The sequence below is a fragment of the Tetrao urogallus genome (assembly GCF_951394365.1).
Source record: "Tetrao urogallus genome assembly, chromosome: 1".
NCBI classification, from domain to species: domain Eukaryota; kingdom Metazoa; phylum Chordata; class Aves; order Galliformes; family Phasianidae; genus Tetrao; species Tetrao urogallus.
Window position 1 is genome coordinate 127,496,278 of NC_136813.1, and position 17,235 is coordinate 127,513,512.

The 17,235-nt window shown below is 44.6% G+C and overlaps 1 protein-coding gene across 1 annotated transcript; it reads right to left on the reverse strand.

Annotated features, from left to right (window-relative positions):
- Nucleotides 1-9,061: 9,061 nt before the first annotated feature.
- On the reverse strand, nt 9,062-13,924 carry KCNJ8 (potassium inwardly rectifying channel subfamily J member 8; the record flags this gene model as incomplete). The annotated part of the gene is made up of 2 exons (XM_079549196.1): nt 9,062-9,962; nt 13,560-13,924. The coding sequence occupies 2 exons, from the start codon at nt 13,922-13,924 to the stop codon at nt 9,062-9,064; spliced, it is 1,266 nt and encodes a 421-aa protein (XP_079405322.1).
- Nucleotides 13,925-17,235: the final 3,311 nt, after the last annotated feature.

Genomic DNA, 17,235 nt, shown 5'->3' on the forward strand with positions numbered 1-17,235 from the left:
CCCCAGGAGATATTAGGCACATGTGCTTTTGACAGAAAGAAGATCTGGGCCTGATCCCTCCCATTGCTGTGATGTTCGCATGGTCACAGCACGCAACCCACTTGGAAGTGAGTCCCTGACTGATGTGAGCGGGCAGGCACGTAGCTGTGTGGTCACTACTGCTTTTCATGATTGGAAGAACTTGTTGTGCATGATATGTACTGCTCCTCATACAACACCATCTGCGCTAGTGGAGCTCCCTGGGGCCACGAGTGCATGGAGTGTTAACCTTTAAAATCTTGGACCTTTTGAATTAAACCTTTTGGTTAATCTACCATGTCTTTGCTAATAAATATCACTCCTTGCAAAGTGCGCTTGTACCTCTTTTTTGTGTGTATACATCATGATTGAGATATTGGGCAGGTGGGTCTGCATGTACGGCAGTTTTGCTGAGCTGAAATGACAGGGCATCTTTACATGTTCTCACAATCATATAATCATAGAATATTCTGAGTCGGAAGAGACTCAAATGATGGTCATAGTGCCCAATTCCCGATTCCACACAAGACCACCCAAAATTCAAGCCTTGTCCAGACACTTCTTAAAATCCAGCACTTGTTGCCGTGCCCACTGCCCTGTGCTGCAGCCCCTGTCCCTGACCCCCAGCTGCCCTCCCCTGACAGCTCCATGCCGTTCCCTCGGGCCCTGTCACTGTCACACAGCAGAGCTCAGCGCTGCCCCTCCACTCCCTATGAGGAGCTGCAGCCGCCATCAGGCCTGCCCTCAGCTCCTCTGCTCTGCGCTGAGCACACCAAGGGGCCTCAGACACTCCTCACATGTCTTGCCAGACCTTTCCCCATCTTTGGAAGTTTTTCAAAGGGAGTTTGAAATCTTTTACTACTAAGACAACCTTTCAGTTTTTCACAAAAAAAAAAAAAAAAGTTCAGGAACAAAACATAAACAACCTTTGCATGTGCGTGTTTTCACAGTTGTACGTGCGTAAACTACTGTTTACATCTTCTTTTTAATGCTCAAAGTGACATTTGTAAAGTGCCAGTATGAAATGCCTGGAAATTCTAATGGAGGAAGGAAAAGAAGCTTCACTTTAACTATCCTGCCCTCTTTCTTTCCAGATGGCACATGGGCAGTACCATCTCTGACTCTGCATCCATGTGCTAGCCAATTTGGAAACTTTAAAGAGAAAAGTGGTCAAGTACAGCTCTCTGAAACGCTTGACAGAAATCTAAACCAACACATTACAACGAGTTACAAACAACAATCAGTCTCAAAACCAGTGCTTCTCCTGTGACATCATGTCACATTAATCACTGCTACGTTGCCCTAATAAGGATGAAAATTTCCCCTTCACAGCCTGTTCTTCCAAACAAAAAAATGCATCTTCTGCTGTGTTGAACCTTCCTTAACATTTGCCAGAACAGATGGAGCTGGTAGCTTGGCTCAAAGGTCAATGAGTTTATTCAAGGCTCTGGGTGGGAGAGAAGTCCAAATGGATAATTGGCACAGTGATGTTTTTTCCTCACTGAAGCACATGAGACAAAACTCTAAGACATGAGGATTCCTGGGCTGTGTGTCCTGAACATCAAGCTTAAAGGGGAAACTGTTGGCTGGAATGTCATATTAACTACAACCTGGAGAATCCCTTCTGCCAAATCTGGCAGTGCAAACACTTACATCTTCAATTTCTATAAATAACAAGTTAAACTAGTTTCTGTCCTTTGATTTGCTTATGTATACAAGGAGAATTTAAGTTTAAGGAATTTACTGAGGAGTTAATATGCTCAAAGTGGAATAGGAAAGAATGTAATAATATACACAGATGTATTATGTTGGGAAGACCCCAAAGAGTTATTACTAGCTGCTAGCTGTGTGATATGCAGTCAATTGTATGCCCTGTGGAAGGTGCAGTCATCTAGTTGAGATGGTCTTTTTATTTTGTGGATATCACTAACCTCCTTTCAGTGAACAAATGTTCAGACGTTGACCTTTGAAATGAGAAAGATACAGTTGACTTGGCCTACGTGTTTCCCCGATTATTTATTACAGCTTGTACATGTCTGCGTATGGTCTCATTTTAGCGTTGCCATCGGTGAAGTTTCTACCAACTCTACTTTGAAGATTGTTCCACTTATCACTCAGAGCACAGTTGGGAAATCTTGATTTTAGTCATGTTAACAGAGAAGTACTCATCCTTTACCTACTTTGCTGCAAGATCAACCACTTTAATGGAAAATGGGCCCAACTTGTCCTGCCTGGAGGAAATAAAGAGTGCTTACACCACACCTACTGCAGGCAGAGCCACAATGGGTACATCTGGTGTGCAAAGAGAAGGGGTCCATTGCCCAAAAGGAAGGATGGCAGCTTCTTACATCTCTTAAGGAACAGTAATGCTTTCGCAGGGATTTAACTGAGTAACTTCCTTATGCAGGCAAAAAGTTGCCCCAGTTTTAGTGCTGAACAAATCTTTACTCCTTCCATGATGAACCTATGCTTCAAAACTGTGCTCACATTTAAGTACTGATACGGATTAATAAATATAGTCATGCTTACCTATTTGTTTTCTTGGGGTCATTCCAGAAGATGTACAACAATAAATTGGATTGTGGAAAGGTTTTATGTTTCTTTAGTCTCTGAAAAAGAACATACTGAAAAACTTTGCCTCAGCTACAAGATTTACTACAAACATTCAAGGAAATATGATCATAGAATGGTCTGGATTGGAAGGGACCTTTAAGATCATCAAGTTCCAACTCCCTGCTATAGGCAGGGACACCTCTCTCTAGACCAAGTTGCTCAAAGCCCCATCCAGCCTGGTCTTGAATGCTTCCAGGGAGGGGGCATTCACAACCTCGCTGGGCAACCTGTTCCACTGTTCCACCCTCACAGAGTAAAGAATTTCTTCCTAATATCTTGTCTAAATCTACCCTCTTCCAGTTTAGAACCATTTCCCCTTGTCCTGTCACTACATGCCCTTATCAATGTCACTCCCCAGCTTTCCTGAAGGCCCCCTTCAGGTACTGGAAGGCTGCTATCAGGTATCCTGAGATACTTCTCCAGGCTGAAGAGCCCCTGCTGTCTCAGTCTGTTCTCATAGGAGAGATGCTCCAGCCCTCTGACCATCTTTGTGGCCCTCCTCTGGACCCACTCCAACAGCTCCATGTCTTGTGTTGGCGGCTCCAGAACTGGACACAATACTATGTGATACTATATGAAAAACAATTTTGTAGTATTTGAGCAAAATGTGAACATACACTATGTTCATTGCCTGCTACTCTTTAAGAATATCTGAATTGATATTTGAACAGATTCTTGTCCCCAAAAGGAAACAGAAAATATGACATATGATAAAATGATAAACCAGAATATGATAAGGGCATGCTTAGTACCAATATAAACTGAAGGATCCTTGTGTCTTTAAAATTAGTTTATATTAAGTATTTCAAAAGTTCCATTCAGATTTGCATCCCATTTTTTTCGTGTTGATGTATAGGCAATACAAAGAGACTGACCATGAGGAGACTTTTAGTTCAGAAACCATTTTATTAGCTCAAGTTAATACTAAAAATTGAGAGAATATGTTGAGATACCGTGTATGGAAAAATTAGCACATCACAAACAGTTTAATCTGATCTGCCAGGAATAGTATCTGTTTATAACTTACTTTAGAAATTCTGGCTAAGATTGAGCGTAGAACATTTTTTAATTATTTGATACATCTTTTAAATGCTGTGAGACACAAAACTGACTACCCAAGGGGCTAACAATTATAACTTGCTCTCCCTGAAACTCAGCAGTGTTTTATTGATCCAGTTCTGGCTTTGACTGAATGTAAAAATGATGACAGTGAGCAGAAGTAACCATGTTTTGACAGGCCAACCCAGATCACCCAGATTCAAAGGCCTAACATCAAAAAACATGCCCTGAAGAATAAAGAGGCTGTGCCGTGGAAGGATGCAATTAATTTCTGTTGCTATTGTGGTTATAGAAATAGCACTTGTGGAGAGCAGTGATGCTCCCTGAGTGAGGAAGACTTGGAGCCCCAAACCACAACAGCCCTTTGCAGTCCTGTGCCACTCCTCAATTTAATGGCTTTTGCAGCAGGCTTCAGACCATAAAACTAAGACACACAGTTGGCCCACACAGATCTTTTCTTTCTTGCCCTTGCTAGTAACCTAAATTTAAAAGCAGTAGGAAAAAAAGTAAACTCCTGTAATGATAAGATACCCCAATTTTTACAGGTTATCCAGTGATAACCTGTACAGGGACATTTGTCAGTGACATCTGAGGTATCCACAATTAGCACTGAAATACATTTGTCTAAACAAATCAACAATTTGGTGTTGCCTAACATTGTTTTTTATTTTGCAAGTTTGTTTCCTCAGTGGGAGATTAATTTAGAACTTTGGAATCAGAAGAAGCCTTTCCCTTGATCCAAACTCTCCCTATTCATAAATGCAGAGCCCAGAAGGGACCATTAGGTCTTCCCATCTGGCCCCCCGAGCAGCATAGGCCCTGGCATCATGCACAGCTACTGCACTGAATCCAGAAAAGTGTGTTGAGGATAATGTGTATCTTCCAGAAAAACAGACCAGGTTTGTGGGTGAAAGAAATTTCTTCATTTGGGACAACTCTTTTTTTAGAACAAAGGCAAAAAAAAATTGTTAAATCTCTGTTAGATGTGAACAGAGATTCTATCACTTTTTTAGTCTTCCTTTTTAAATTTTTAACAGCACAAATGTTAAATCATTGGTAGCATTAGTTGAAGTTCAGACCATAATTTCCTTGAAAGCAGTTTTTTTTACTTTATGTTGCAGTATAGCGTGATGTTTCCAGCATATTGTGTCTCCACTGTTAACTAGTAACTTATCAGTGGTCTGAGAGTATTGCATACTTACTATTTTCAAGGGTTTCTTTTAATCCAAGCCCCTTGCTGACATGTCCAAACCGTGAGTGCCTCAGTCTCAGAGGCTGTTTCTCTTGGACAGCACTGATTTTGTCTCACGTGGTAAATCTCTCTACACTGTCCAATGAAAGAATGTGGGAACACATTTTATCTTTACTGTCCAGTTATCACATGAGAAATCTTTTTTTTCAAGTTCAAAGAATTCTTAAGGGGAAGTAGGAAACATAATTCAGAGAGATAGGGAGAAGCAGCATTATTAATTCGCTAGGGGTATTAGGAATTCTTGTCTATCATTTTAGATTAGTCTCGATGTGATGTAAATACACATATACAGAAAATATGTTTCGACATAAGCATCAGTTGAAGGAAAATATTAACTCTCACCTGGCTTTGCAAGAAATTCAGAGAGGCAATGTAGAGAAATGGGAATTTACTCTCTCTTTTTGCGTTTCAGTGCCTTCTGTTACAGACAGAAAGAGCTTCCCCCACCACCTTGTGTCACATCCTGCCTACTGGTCCTTTACACCTTGCTATGAAAGACACTGAAGGACAAAGCATCCGGGAGGGCACAACCCTTACCAATCCACTCTTGGGGACATGTCACCATCCAAGGTCTCTGGCAGGGTTTCTGGTGCATGGGGAGCTCCAGCAGAGGCCATCCACCTCCTGTCCACAGATCTGGCTGTCATGAGGATGCCAGGTCCTTGATACTTTCAGCCCCAACCTTATGATCACAAACTCCAGCATTGTTGCCCATTGAGACTGGTGACCACAGCTTCTGAGTCCAGGCAGCACCCAGCTCCCCACGAATCCCTAGTGTAACTTGTTATGTGACCGCAGGCATCTGCAGACAGGGCTGACGCACAGTTGTAGGACGCTGTGCCATGGCTACATGGCTACAAAACCTCGTTGCTAATGGCAGTGGAGCACAAAACCAGAGTCTAGAGGGATGTGATTTATTGTTTGACAGTGCCTTCCAAACCCTCACCAGTGTTTTGAAAATATCGTGCTCCGTGGAGAGTATCATTTATCAAAAATAATGAAAGCTTTATTCCTTTCATCATACAATATCTCATGTTTTTCTCCAGACAAAGTTCCTTTCTGGTCTTACACAAACTACTTTTTCAGCTTGCATCAGCAAGCATTTGCTAATAATAATCACTGAAAAGCCAGAAAACTGATTTCACAAAATGTCCTTAATCTTAGTTTGTGGAGGGAGAAAAGATATGCAAAATTAGCAGTGTTTCTTCTGTCAGCAAGAGTGGAGTACACATAACTGCTTTCCAGATGGAAAAGCAAAAGCATAGTGCCTTGCCTGAATTTCATGCAAAGGGGAAGGTATGTGCCTTTGTGAAATGCCTTCAAGCTGGCGGTAAGGCATGCTGAGGCCTATGCCTCTAAAGTGACCCAGGGTCTTACAGTAAGACGTGGCTTTATGGTGAAGGCCTATTCTGTGTGTGAGATATTAGCTAAATCTGAATCCTTCGCCATGTGATGCCTTGAGTGTCCCAGAAAGGCTGAGATAACTCTTCTGTGGATGGAGCCACACGGCTTGCTTGTAAGGGCAAACTATCATAGCGCTGCACATACCTGTGATGTAATGCTCAGGAGTGGGATCATTTTTGGAGGAGCTAGAAGTATGACATAGGCAAGGTTCCAGGCAAGTTTGGTGGCAGAACAGGATGCAGATGCACTGGGGCTGCCCAGGAAGGGTGCTTGGGATATCTGCAGTCTGCTGTACCTCCTCTAGGCTCCTATTTACCCCCCTGGCTCAGGGTGTGCCCATCTCAGGTCCTGCCCTGACCCTCGCTCACTGCAGATGTGTTGGAAGAGAGCACAAGGAAACCTGACAGTGACTGTGGAGTGACCTGCCACTGGGGCAAGCTCCCTCCAAATACCATTACTTGGAAGATGGATTCAGCCCCGTAGCACTATGCTTTATATTCTCTCTGAGTGCTCTCTGTTTGCTTTCCATGTCCCCACCACACTAACTCTAAATCTTCTGGCTATTCACAAGGAGTACAAAGGCATTTTCCTATTTAAAACAGAGAAACTCTTGAAAGACTAGGAAAATCTTTAAAAAATATTAAATTAATACTCGAAGAGTCTGTGGAAAAGGAAGAGGGACAAGAAGGACAAATAATCCAGAAAAATGAATGGAGAATAGAAAGAAAAAAAGACATGAGCAGAAAATCAGAGACGGAATAAATCATTATAGTCACTTTTTTATTTTGTAGAAAATTTGCTTTTGTACAGCATTTGACTTAATTGTATTGCAAGCAGGCTGTATCACAGAAATTCACAGGCCAGCAAATGCAGACCAGAGACAAACTGTATATGTTCATTCTGACTCTTCTTGGAAGCTACAGATGTTCATTGTTTGGACACACAACGGACAGATTAATATCTCCAGATGTTCACCAGACATCCTTCCAGAACACTAATGGTCAGGACAGGAATAAACGCTTTTAGCAGAAACTTCAATTTCTGTTAGTGCTTCGGATGAAACATTTTGTTGGTGTTTATTTCATAGACAGCACCTGCTCTGCATATAAGGAGTCTACACTACACAGCCATGCCCTTCCATGCCACCATCCAACTCTTAAAGAAGCTACAAACTGACTGCACAAGTGCTGATGAACTAGCTTCCAAAGAGAATGAGAATCAAGCATTGCTGTTGACTGTGTAACATGGAAGGAATAAGCAGATATTTAAAATCACAGGAGTATTTAAGTGGTTGAGTGTCTTACTGAGTCAGCACAAAAATAGTACTTTTCCTGAGCCAGCGACATTAAGGCAACTTCTGTGAACAAGAATTTATCCATAATTATACTTGGTTTTCACAGGGGAAAGAAGCATCCATCCATTTAGCATTACCAAATGTGACACAATTAGTTGTTTTACCTGTACTTATTCTTCTAGAAAATCTTGTGGTGACATTTTGGCCAAGGTTCTAGATAAGAAATAAATACGCCCCGTGATTTGAAAAGTTGCTCACCACCAACTTTCAGTGTCATTTTGTATAAAAACACAAGTTGCTAAAGGGTAGTACTTCAGCTGCATCACCTGAAAACTACTCAGATGACTTTGAAAATGTTATTACTTGTAATATTACTGCCATGATCCCCTTTCATTCCCATTCATGAAGTCACACTGGGGAAAAACAAACAAACAAACAACCTTTTCCTGAAGCAAACAGACTTAATCCTACAAAAAGTAATGTAAGTGAAGGAAATAGATTTCTTGTCTTCAGCATGTTAATCTGCAAAACTAATAAAAACAGCAACGGGATTTGGTCTTCAACCAGTACAAGGAGAATGTTGAAAAGCTGTGTGCTTTTTCCAGCCTTAGCACCACAGATGCTCAATGGGAGGCTGGGAACACTGCAATCTCTCAGCGTGGGTTGCAGATACAATACAAACACATACTGTCCTGCAGCACTATATCCTACCTGCAGGACAAGAGCAGCACCCTGCAAGATGTTGTACTATTTTGTGGGTCTGCTGAAATGTTGTTTTTAATCCTAGTGCTGCTCAGAGCTGCAGAAGCTCTCTTCTGGCACGGCCAGGTCACTTCACCTACTGGGACTGCTTTCAAAACATCTCTGCTATAAAAAAATGGAAAGAAAGGATCTAGAAAACTGACTAGAAAATCCTGCCTCTTCTCCTGTTAAATCATTGAGGAATTTAGCTAGTTCTTTCAAGAGAACAAGGGATCAACCCTTAAAAAACTGATATCCAAATATCTCACACAAAATAAGTGCAAGCTGTCAATATGAAGCTGTTTTGAACTAAAACACTTTGCCTGTGGGTGGGTAACCCCTTCTACAGGATAAAAACACACTTTGTGACAGGCAGTGGAAAAAGATAAGAAAGAGGCCTTTGATAGAAAAACTATGATAAAAAAGAAAATTAGCATGCCATTAGGAGAAGTATAAATACACATTATATTACATAAGTGAACTGTGTTTTCTTTAGTGTACGTGCCATTTTTATTAATTCATACACTAAGTGCTAATGTGTTTCTTAATGCCATTAGGTAGTGCTTTCAGGAAGTAATGGAATAAATAGTCCTTGCCCAGTTCTTTTCTGCATTCTCATTTTCTTCAGTAGAATGAAATTTATTTTTGAACCTCTCCCTGACCCCACACAAGGCTGTGCATCACGTTTCGGAGGCACTCTGGCTCCCCTCGGGTGTGATGAACTGCACTTTGGGCACCATGAGGGAGGGGTTGGTTCTCCGCATGGAGTTGCTCCTCCGAATGGAGTTGTTTCTCCTCATAGAGTTGCGTTTCCGCAGGGAGTTCTGGTGGGACAGCTCGCTCTTCTGCAGGGTCTGGATGAGAATTGAGGGCTTTTCATCAAGCTCTCGTGCGCTGCAACGTGGTGCTGCCACTTTGACTGTGTTGCCAAATTTGGAGTAGTCAACGGCGTAAACGCCTTCCTCTTCAGTGACAATGGGCACAAAGCGGTGACCCCACAGGATCTCCTCTGCTATGTAGGAGGTTCTTGCCTGCGTTGTGATGCCAGTTGTCTCCACGACTCCTTCAAGTATCACTATAAGCTCCAGATCCTGGAGCGCCAGGTCAGCAGCGGAGATATCGTAAAGAGGACTGCGCTTGTCTATGACGTGACAAATGATTAAGGGAGCCACCAGGAAAATATTGTTACTTTCAATGGGGTTATCCACGGGGATATCTACTTGGTGAATGGGTATGACTTCTCCCTCGGGGGTTGTAGTCTTCCTCACAACCTGAATTCTCACGGAGGCACTAATGATCATGCTCTTCCTCAGGTCTCCTACTCGAAACATGAAGCAAAGTTTGCCATTTCGAACAGCAATGACTGCCTGCCGACTGAAAATCAAGGTCTCTGCCCGCCTGTGAGCTTGAGCGGTTTTCATGAAGATGCAGCCCAACATGACAGCATTGATTATTAGGCCCACAATATTCTGTAGGATCAAGACTGTGATGGCCAAGGGACATTCCTCCGTCATCATCCTGCCCCCAAAACCAATGGTCACCTGAACTTCAATGGAGAAGAGGAAAGCAGAGGTGAAAGACCTGGAGAGGAAGATTGTACAAAGTTAACTCAAAGCTCGTCAAACATAAACTGATAAGCTATTAGCATATGCTTAGTAGAAACAAACTTAAGTGCCTATTTTTGCAGCTCTTGTAAATTTAAGCCTTCTGTTAACATTGCATGTTCGGTGATTCAGTGTTTGTATGATCAGTGATGCATATAATGTTGAGAGGGAAGACGTAAGAGCCTGAGCTCCTAGAAGACCATTTGCAATTCTAGATGACCCTAAGAAGCTCACTAGATTCTCTGTCCAGAAAAACGTTGCACACCATGTTAGCTGACAGTGCTTTACCTCCCAGCATGACTTTCCACGTTCTACATCCAATGAAGCTCTTGGCAGGGAGTGGTGGTTTTGGAGACAAACCAGTGAGCAACTGGCTGGCACACTGAGGTTCTCCCACCAGCCTGCACAGGAAAAGGAAACTGGGAAAGCTGCAGGGCTTCATTTTCAAAACCTGACTCTCTTTGTCATGAGCCCCTTTAGCAAGTTTTCCTGGAGGGAAAGGGCACACTCCCAGCTTTATCACACTTCCCAGACTCTTGCATGCCTTGTGTCTGAGCCCACAGAATCAGGCTACAGAGGGAGGGCACATCCCAGCTGACAGACAGTGCTGTGTCCAGGGTTTGGGTTAAGCTCACTGCCGTGGCAAAGCTAGCTGGAAAACTTCAACATAGCAGTGGGTTGCAGAAGTGTATCCCTAGTATACTATACTATTGGACATCAGAGGATGCTGTCTGCAAACTTTCCAGAACACATTATTTATAATAGTGCACAATATGACTTCTTGAATATATACCAGGCTTTTTCACTTCCCTGTATAAACTGATACTTCCTTCACAAAAGTCTCTTATACTCCAAACCTGTAACCTGGGTTTTATGCAGTAGATATTTTGCACACAGGGTCTCATGAACTAACACAGTGATCCTTTCAGCACAGTGCAATCCACAAACATTTGAAGCATCTCCAAGTGTGTGGCTTTACCTATGCAAAATATATATCCTGTCCATGAAGATGGTTCTAAGGCCTGGGGTCAAGTAGAGACATTGAAATAGAACAGTCAATATCAGGGATAATGTTCTGTAGAATGAGAATGAAAACAGAAAACCAGCCAGTCTCTGCACAGACATCTTTGAAATAACTTAGTCTATTTTTTCCTTTTCTGTTTTGTTAATCTTTGGCAGATTCCCTCACACTAAGGAGTTTATTCTTGTCTTTTATACTGAAGAAATCAGGGATGAAGGAGTTCATTCATTCATGGAATGATTTCTATGTTAATGAGTAGTCATCTACATGCAGAATAAAGCTTCCAGCTAAATCTTAATTAAATTTAATTCAACTTAAAACTCTGTGCAATGAAATATTCTGACTCCCTTTGATACTAATCATTGAAAAAAAGGAAAAGAACCCCACCTTTTTAGAGTGGCAGTATCAGAGGCAACAAGTTTGTACAGCATGATGAACAAGCGAAGAGGGAGCCATGAATGTTAAACCACATTATTGCCACGTCCCTCACTTTAGAGCTCTGCAACAGGTTTTCTCTTTGGATAACATTTGCTTTGCATGGCAAAAGTGCTACTAGCCTTAGAAGTTCTGCAGTACTTTGAAAAATGGAAGTTCTCTGCAAGTTCCCTGCAGCAGTGGTTAGAATTTCCTAAAGCCAGATTTTCCTATAAATTTGTAATGGCACCCATACAAAAAAGCTCTCTTGAAACATCTAGAGCCTAAATCTCAGGAAAGTGAATTAAAAAAAAATATTTGCCACTATTTTGATGGATATTATATTAATATTATTTGTTAATCCATATAATATACATATACACAATATCAAGTACGTTTTAAATCCAGCAACTCTCTACTCTTAAAAATATCAGCAATCACATTGTCGTTTCACATTGTATTATTTGATATTGTGTCCAAGGTGGTGGCCAGGTTTAAAAAGATGTAGGGAAAAGATTTTCCATGGATACATAGGCAGCTGTTGGCTGAAACACCTCAGGTAATCACAGGAGAGTGCGACAGGTGTTGTTTGCCAAGGGCCTAAGCTCAAAGGCACCAATTCATAGGCTCTGCTCATTGCCAGCCCTCAGACAGCCTCTGTGGCAGGGAGGACACTGCTGGCACAGGGATTCTGCATTTGGGGCTATAGGGAGATAGCAGGGGCTATGGCTCTGCTTTGTCCTGGTGGCACGATGACCTCAGCAGTCAGACCAGGCTCTGTGGAGTGGCCCAGAAGCACCATGGGGATACATGTTGAGGGGGCCTCCACCAAGTAGGGTGACATCCTCCCAGAGGACCCCAGAAAATTGGTGGGGTTGGGCAAATCTCACACGCACTTCCCTCTGGGAGCAGTACACCAGAAAGACAGGGAGTGATAACCTGAAGGACATCCCCAGTGGGAGCCAGCTGGATCATGATGTCTCATGTCAGAGGCAACTGTTTCTGACCCCTTAATGGAAAGGAAATAAGACAGCCATCTCCCGCTGCTCCAGATCCCCAGCTTGATGAAGGTCAGCCTGGAAAATCTCCACTTTATCTTCCCCTTGGAAATTTCCCATTTAGCAAAATAGTGTCAAAAAAAAAGGGAGAATGAAATCTCCATTGCCTCATGAGTCAGATCTGAGGTGCCCTCAAGCTTGCTAAGGTACCTAAAAAACTATGTGCAACAGAAAGTTAAAAGAGAAGCAGAAACTCTCAGCCCCTCACACAGTCACTGCACAGTGTCAAAGCAGCTGCTATAGGGCAGCCTGGCCACCCTGAACCCAGATCGTCCCGCTTAAAAGCACCTGCTGCTATAAAAAGACCTGTTACTGATGAGATGACAGAATGATCTTATTGTCTACTCTCACTTCCCATTAACAAATGCTCCTCCTGTCCTGTGTAGATATGCGTCAGCTTGCCAGAGCCTTGAAAATTGTCATTTGGAGACAGAGAGGAAAATACTTTTCTTAACAGCTGACATTTAACCCAGAATTCCCTTAAGCTTTCACTATCCGATAAATCATGCACATCATGGAAGCAGTTCGTCCTTCAAACTGCTGGCCTCATCAAAGGCCAGGCATTATGGAGCTGTCTCATAAGTGTCATCCTGAAACACACCTTGTTTGGCCCTAAGCAGCACATTTCTTGCCAGCTGACACCTATGGCGGGTGCCTGCCTCCCAGGCACTGCTTTTGGAGCGGGCCACCTTCCACCAGCAAGGCTCACAGCTCACACCATGCTTGGGAGGCTCCTGCTGCCACAGACAACATTACGATACATGTAACACATACCCACTCTTGTAGCAGGCTCTTATCTTGACAGGCAAGGTATGTCACCCACAGAGTGTGGAGACACATGAAAAGCAGCAGGTCTCCCTCTCTTTCAGATCCTGTAAGGAATCAAAGAAATCTACAGTACAGCATTTTCCAAGCCCAGAAGGCTTGCTGAATTTACGTAATCTAGAGGAAAACACCGCACTTTTCAATTGTCTCAACCAAACATAATGGTTCATGTAAACCAAAAACTGCATTTCAGTCGTTGATGGGACAGCAGGCAGCCATGTCCCCCCCTTTTGCTGTCGCCCCGACTGCGCTGTACCTGACACATGTCACGCACGGAGTCCACTTGGTGTTGTTTGCAGCGTTCTCTGTGCTCGGGTCCATGTCACCGTGGGCAAAAGCCACCAGCCACCACATCATGGCAAAGAGCAGCCAGCTGCACAGGAAGGACATGGTGAAGATGACCAGCGTGTGACGCCATTTCAGGTCCACCAAGGTGGTGAAGATGTCTTGCAGGAATCGCCCTTGCTCTCGGATGTTCTTGTGGGCCAGGTTGCATGCTCCATTCTTGGCAATGAAGCGGGCTTTGCGCGGCCGGTCCCGGATGCGCGGCTTGCGCAGGTTCTCAGCAGCGATCCGTGCCAGCACATACTCCTCAGGGATGATACTCTTCCGAGCCAACATTTTCCTGCCACCATAGTCCACCTAGCGAGATGCAAAACGGGGGACGCTCCCTGCGGTGTGTCTCTGTGGAGCTCACTGCCTCCCCTGAGAAAAGAGAAAATTGGTCAGATGCTGCAGAGGTGCTTCAGCAAGAAGCTCTGCTTGGGTACTCCCACATCAGCAACTTTGACATTGAGTGTGACAAGTGGCTTTACTCCACAGCACACCCTCCCCACGCCAGCCCATCCTCTTTGTACGAGCGACGGGCGCCAGCTTCCAAAGGACACCGGGGATGCTATCTGCATTCCCGGCACTCCCTGCAGAAGGCATGCTGCAGGACCCTCCCGCAAACTCGCCCTAAAGTAACGCGACGTACAACAGGTCGGGTCCTCGGCTCTCCAGGAGATACCAGGGTGTGTCCGCAGCACGGACACTCGGTCACTCGCATCCTTCGGGGCGTAAAGAACCAGACCGCTCCGCTCTGAACCGAGGCCGGCCCGCGGAGATCCCTTCCGGCCGCACAGCCTCCGTCCCGTCCCTCGGCACCATCGCAGGGAGCCGAGCCGCGAGCTGGAGGCAGGACCGCGCCGTGCGGGCGTTCCCGTTCCCCAGTCAGCCCTCTTTCCTTTCCGGGATGAGGCGGGGCGGCCCCGCTTTTATCCCCAGCCGTGTCCCCAGACGGCTGCCGGAGTGCGGCGGCGCTTCGCGGGGCTGCTGGGAGCTCTCGGGAGCGGGCAGGAGCTACGGACGCCCGCCCTGGGGCTGCAGAGCTGGGCCGGGCCGGCGGGGTGTGGGTGTCCGTGCTGCCTCTGGGCAGAGCCCGTCTCTGGCTGCGCTCTGGTGAGCCCGGAGCTTCGCTTTCCCAGCTTTGTGGCAGCTCGGGTCTCAGCTCGCAGGCTGGAGGAGCGTAAGCGATTGGAGGAGCGGGGTCGGAGCCTGACGGCCTTCCCCCGACAAACGCAGTTACCTGTTGCGGCAGGAGGAAAAGAGACATTGCTTTGTACGGCGCGCAGGTCGCATTGACTTGGATGGGCGCTGCGTAGGGCCGCTCTAATCCTCAGCCGCTGTAAGGGGAGTTGATGGATGGGTATTTATATAAGCAAAATTAGTGCAGCGTCAAAAACGACTCGCTGAGGTTCACTCATGTTCCCGCAGGTCGAGGTTTATGGTTTTGGCACTGGTGTTTAATGGAAACTTGCATTCTTGGAAGTCACAGCTTTTCTTTCTCTTTTCTTTTCTTTTCTTTTCTTTTCTTTTTTTTTTTTTTTTTTTTTTTTTTTTTTTTTTTAATTTTTCTTAGTTTTTCACCCCTGAGGTCTTAAAGTTTGTAGCAGGAAGAATAAACATGACTTCAGCTTTGCAAAAAGATCTAAATTTAGATCTCAGTATAGCAAAGTGCAGAGATATTGTGTGCTTAACTCCTCCATGCCCAAGGAATGCCTGCCTGCATATGTGTGTGTGTGTGTGTGTGCAGTGTGAGTTTTCTGTACATCACTCAAGGGGATGACCTACAGGGTATAACGTTTAGTCAGTGTGAGCTCCACTTCAAATAGACGAGCAACTCCTGGTTACTTCTTTAGCACTATCCTTACGTAACACCAGCCATGCAGAATTAAGGAAACAGACTCACAGTCCCAGTCCTGTTAAGCAATTAGCTGCACATCCAGGTTAGACATCAGCTTCAGACAGGTGACAGCTCCCACATGAAATCAGATCTAAAGCAATTGCTTAGGATGGTAACCAGGCTCACGTGCCAGCCCACAGAGCTGGGTGAGTTTCAGCACACAGACTTGGGTGGGTGTCTGCGGATTGGTGCTGGTGGTGGCTGTGGCACATGGTGGTCCAGGCTGGGCGAGCTGGGACTGTACCTGCTGCATGTGGAGGGGCAGAGGCTGGACATAAGAGCTGACTTCTTGTTGGGTGCAGCCTCCAGAAGTGCATCTTGCTTGATGTAACTGTTGGAAATGGCTGTTTCAATACACCTGCACTGAAAGGGACGCAGCCTCTGCTTTTCCACCTGCAACCAGCTTCAAGGAAACCTGCCGGGCAATGGCCACTGGGATGTGAAAGCCAGGAAGACTGTCAGCAAGAATGTTTCCCTCTTCCTTGTTCAATAATATGCAACATGATTTTGAGCACAGCACACGCCTCCCCATACTAGAGTGCATGAATATGCTCCAGAGAGTGACAGCTACCAAAAATGTTCCCCTTTGCCCTTTTAAATACTTGCTTGGTTGCTACATGCACATGAAAGTCTGAGAGTTCAGTAATAGCTGGGAAAATCTTCTGAAACATTTTCTGGCCCTTCTGGTTGGGAACACGGTGTCTGAGTGCTGTGAACACAGCCTGCTTAGGGAACAAATGGTCAGAATTGCTTGCAGGTTTGGGTTCAGATGTACTAGGGCCCATCATGCTTCTCCCTTTCTGGTGTTTCATTTGTCCTCCACCCACATGAGTTACTGGTATGATAGCAAATATCACTTTAGAATTATGCCTATCAAAAAAGGATTAAGTAAAGTGCTCAGACACGAATCTGAAATTTCCACATTATGGCTGTGCCCAGCCCTTTGAGAAAATCCTGCTTTGTAATAGGTTCTGTTTGAAATTCTAGTCTTAGCTTAGAGATAGGATGGCTCTGCAGGCGTCCAAAGATGTCAAGCACTCAGCACAAGGCTTCCACAAAGACACAAAGTTGATAAGCCTTATTCGGACAGTGTGGATGAATTCTTCCCAGCTGAACTGGCAGTAGATCCATCAAACATGAAAGAGCAGAAACTGCAAACTAAGGGCATCTGTTACCCCAAAACAACCTTTTTTTCTTTTTTCTTCTTTTATGCAAGAGCAGCAGGACAAAAAACAGTCTTTATCATCCAAATGCATATAATTCATGCCCGTTGTCCAATATTGCTAAGTTACATAGTAGAGTCTGCAGATGTCCTGGGGCTTTGCTGGCAGAGAATTCATTTTGCATGAAAACTGTCTGGTTTGGAAATGATATGTGTTGATGAGATCTGAGCCACTTCTTAGAGAAATAGTCATTCCTTTTGGCTTTCTCTGTCACTGTAGTGGTTCTCCTCCAGGGAGATTTGGGACAAGACGTTATGGAACATGTGACAACACATGCATCCTCCTGCACTGAGCAAACCGGGGCCAAGCCTGCTCACATAGGAACGCGTTCTGAGGGGGGCAGCAGTGCTCAGAGCCAGTCTCTTCTGCTTCCTTTTCCTGCTTGCAACACAAATCCCTAGCCCCCTGCTCCCTGGCCACTCCTAGAAATGCTGCCTCCTTTGTGAGCTCTCCTGGAGCTGCAGGAGATCAGCATTCCAGCCTCC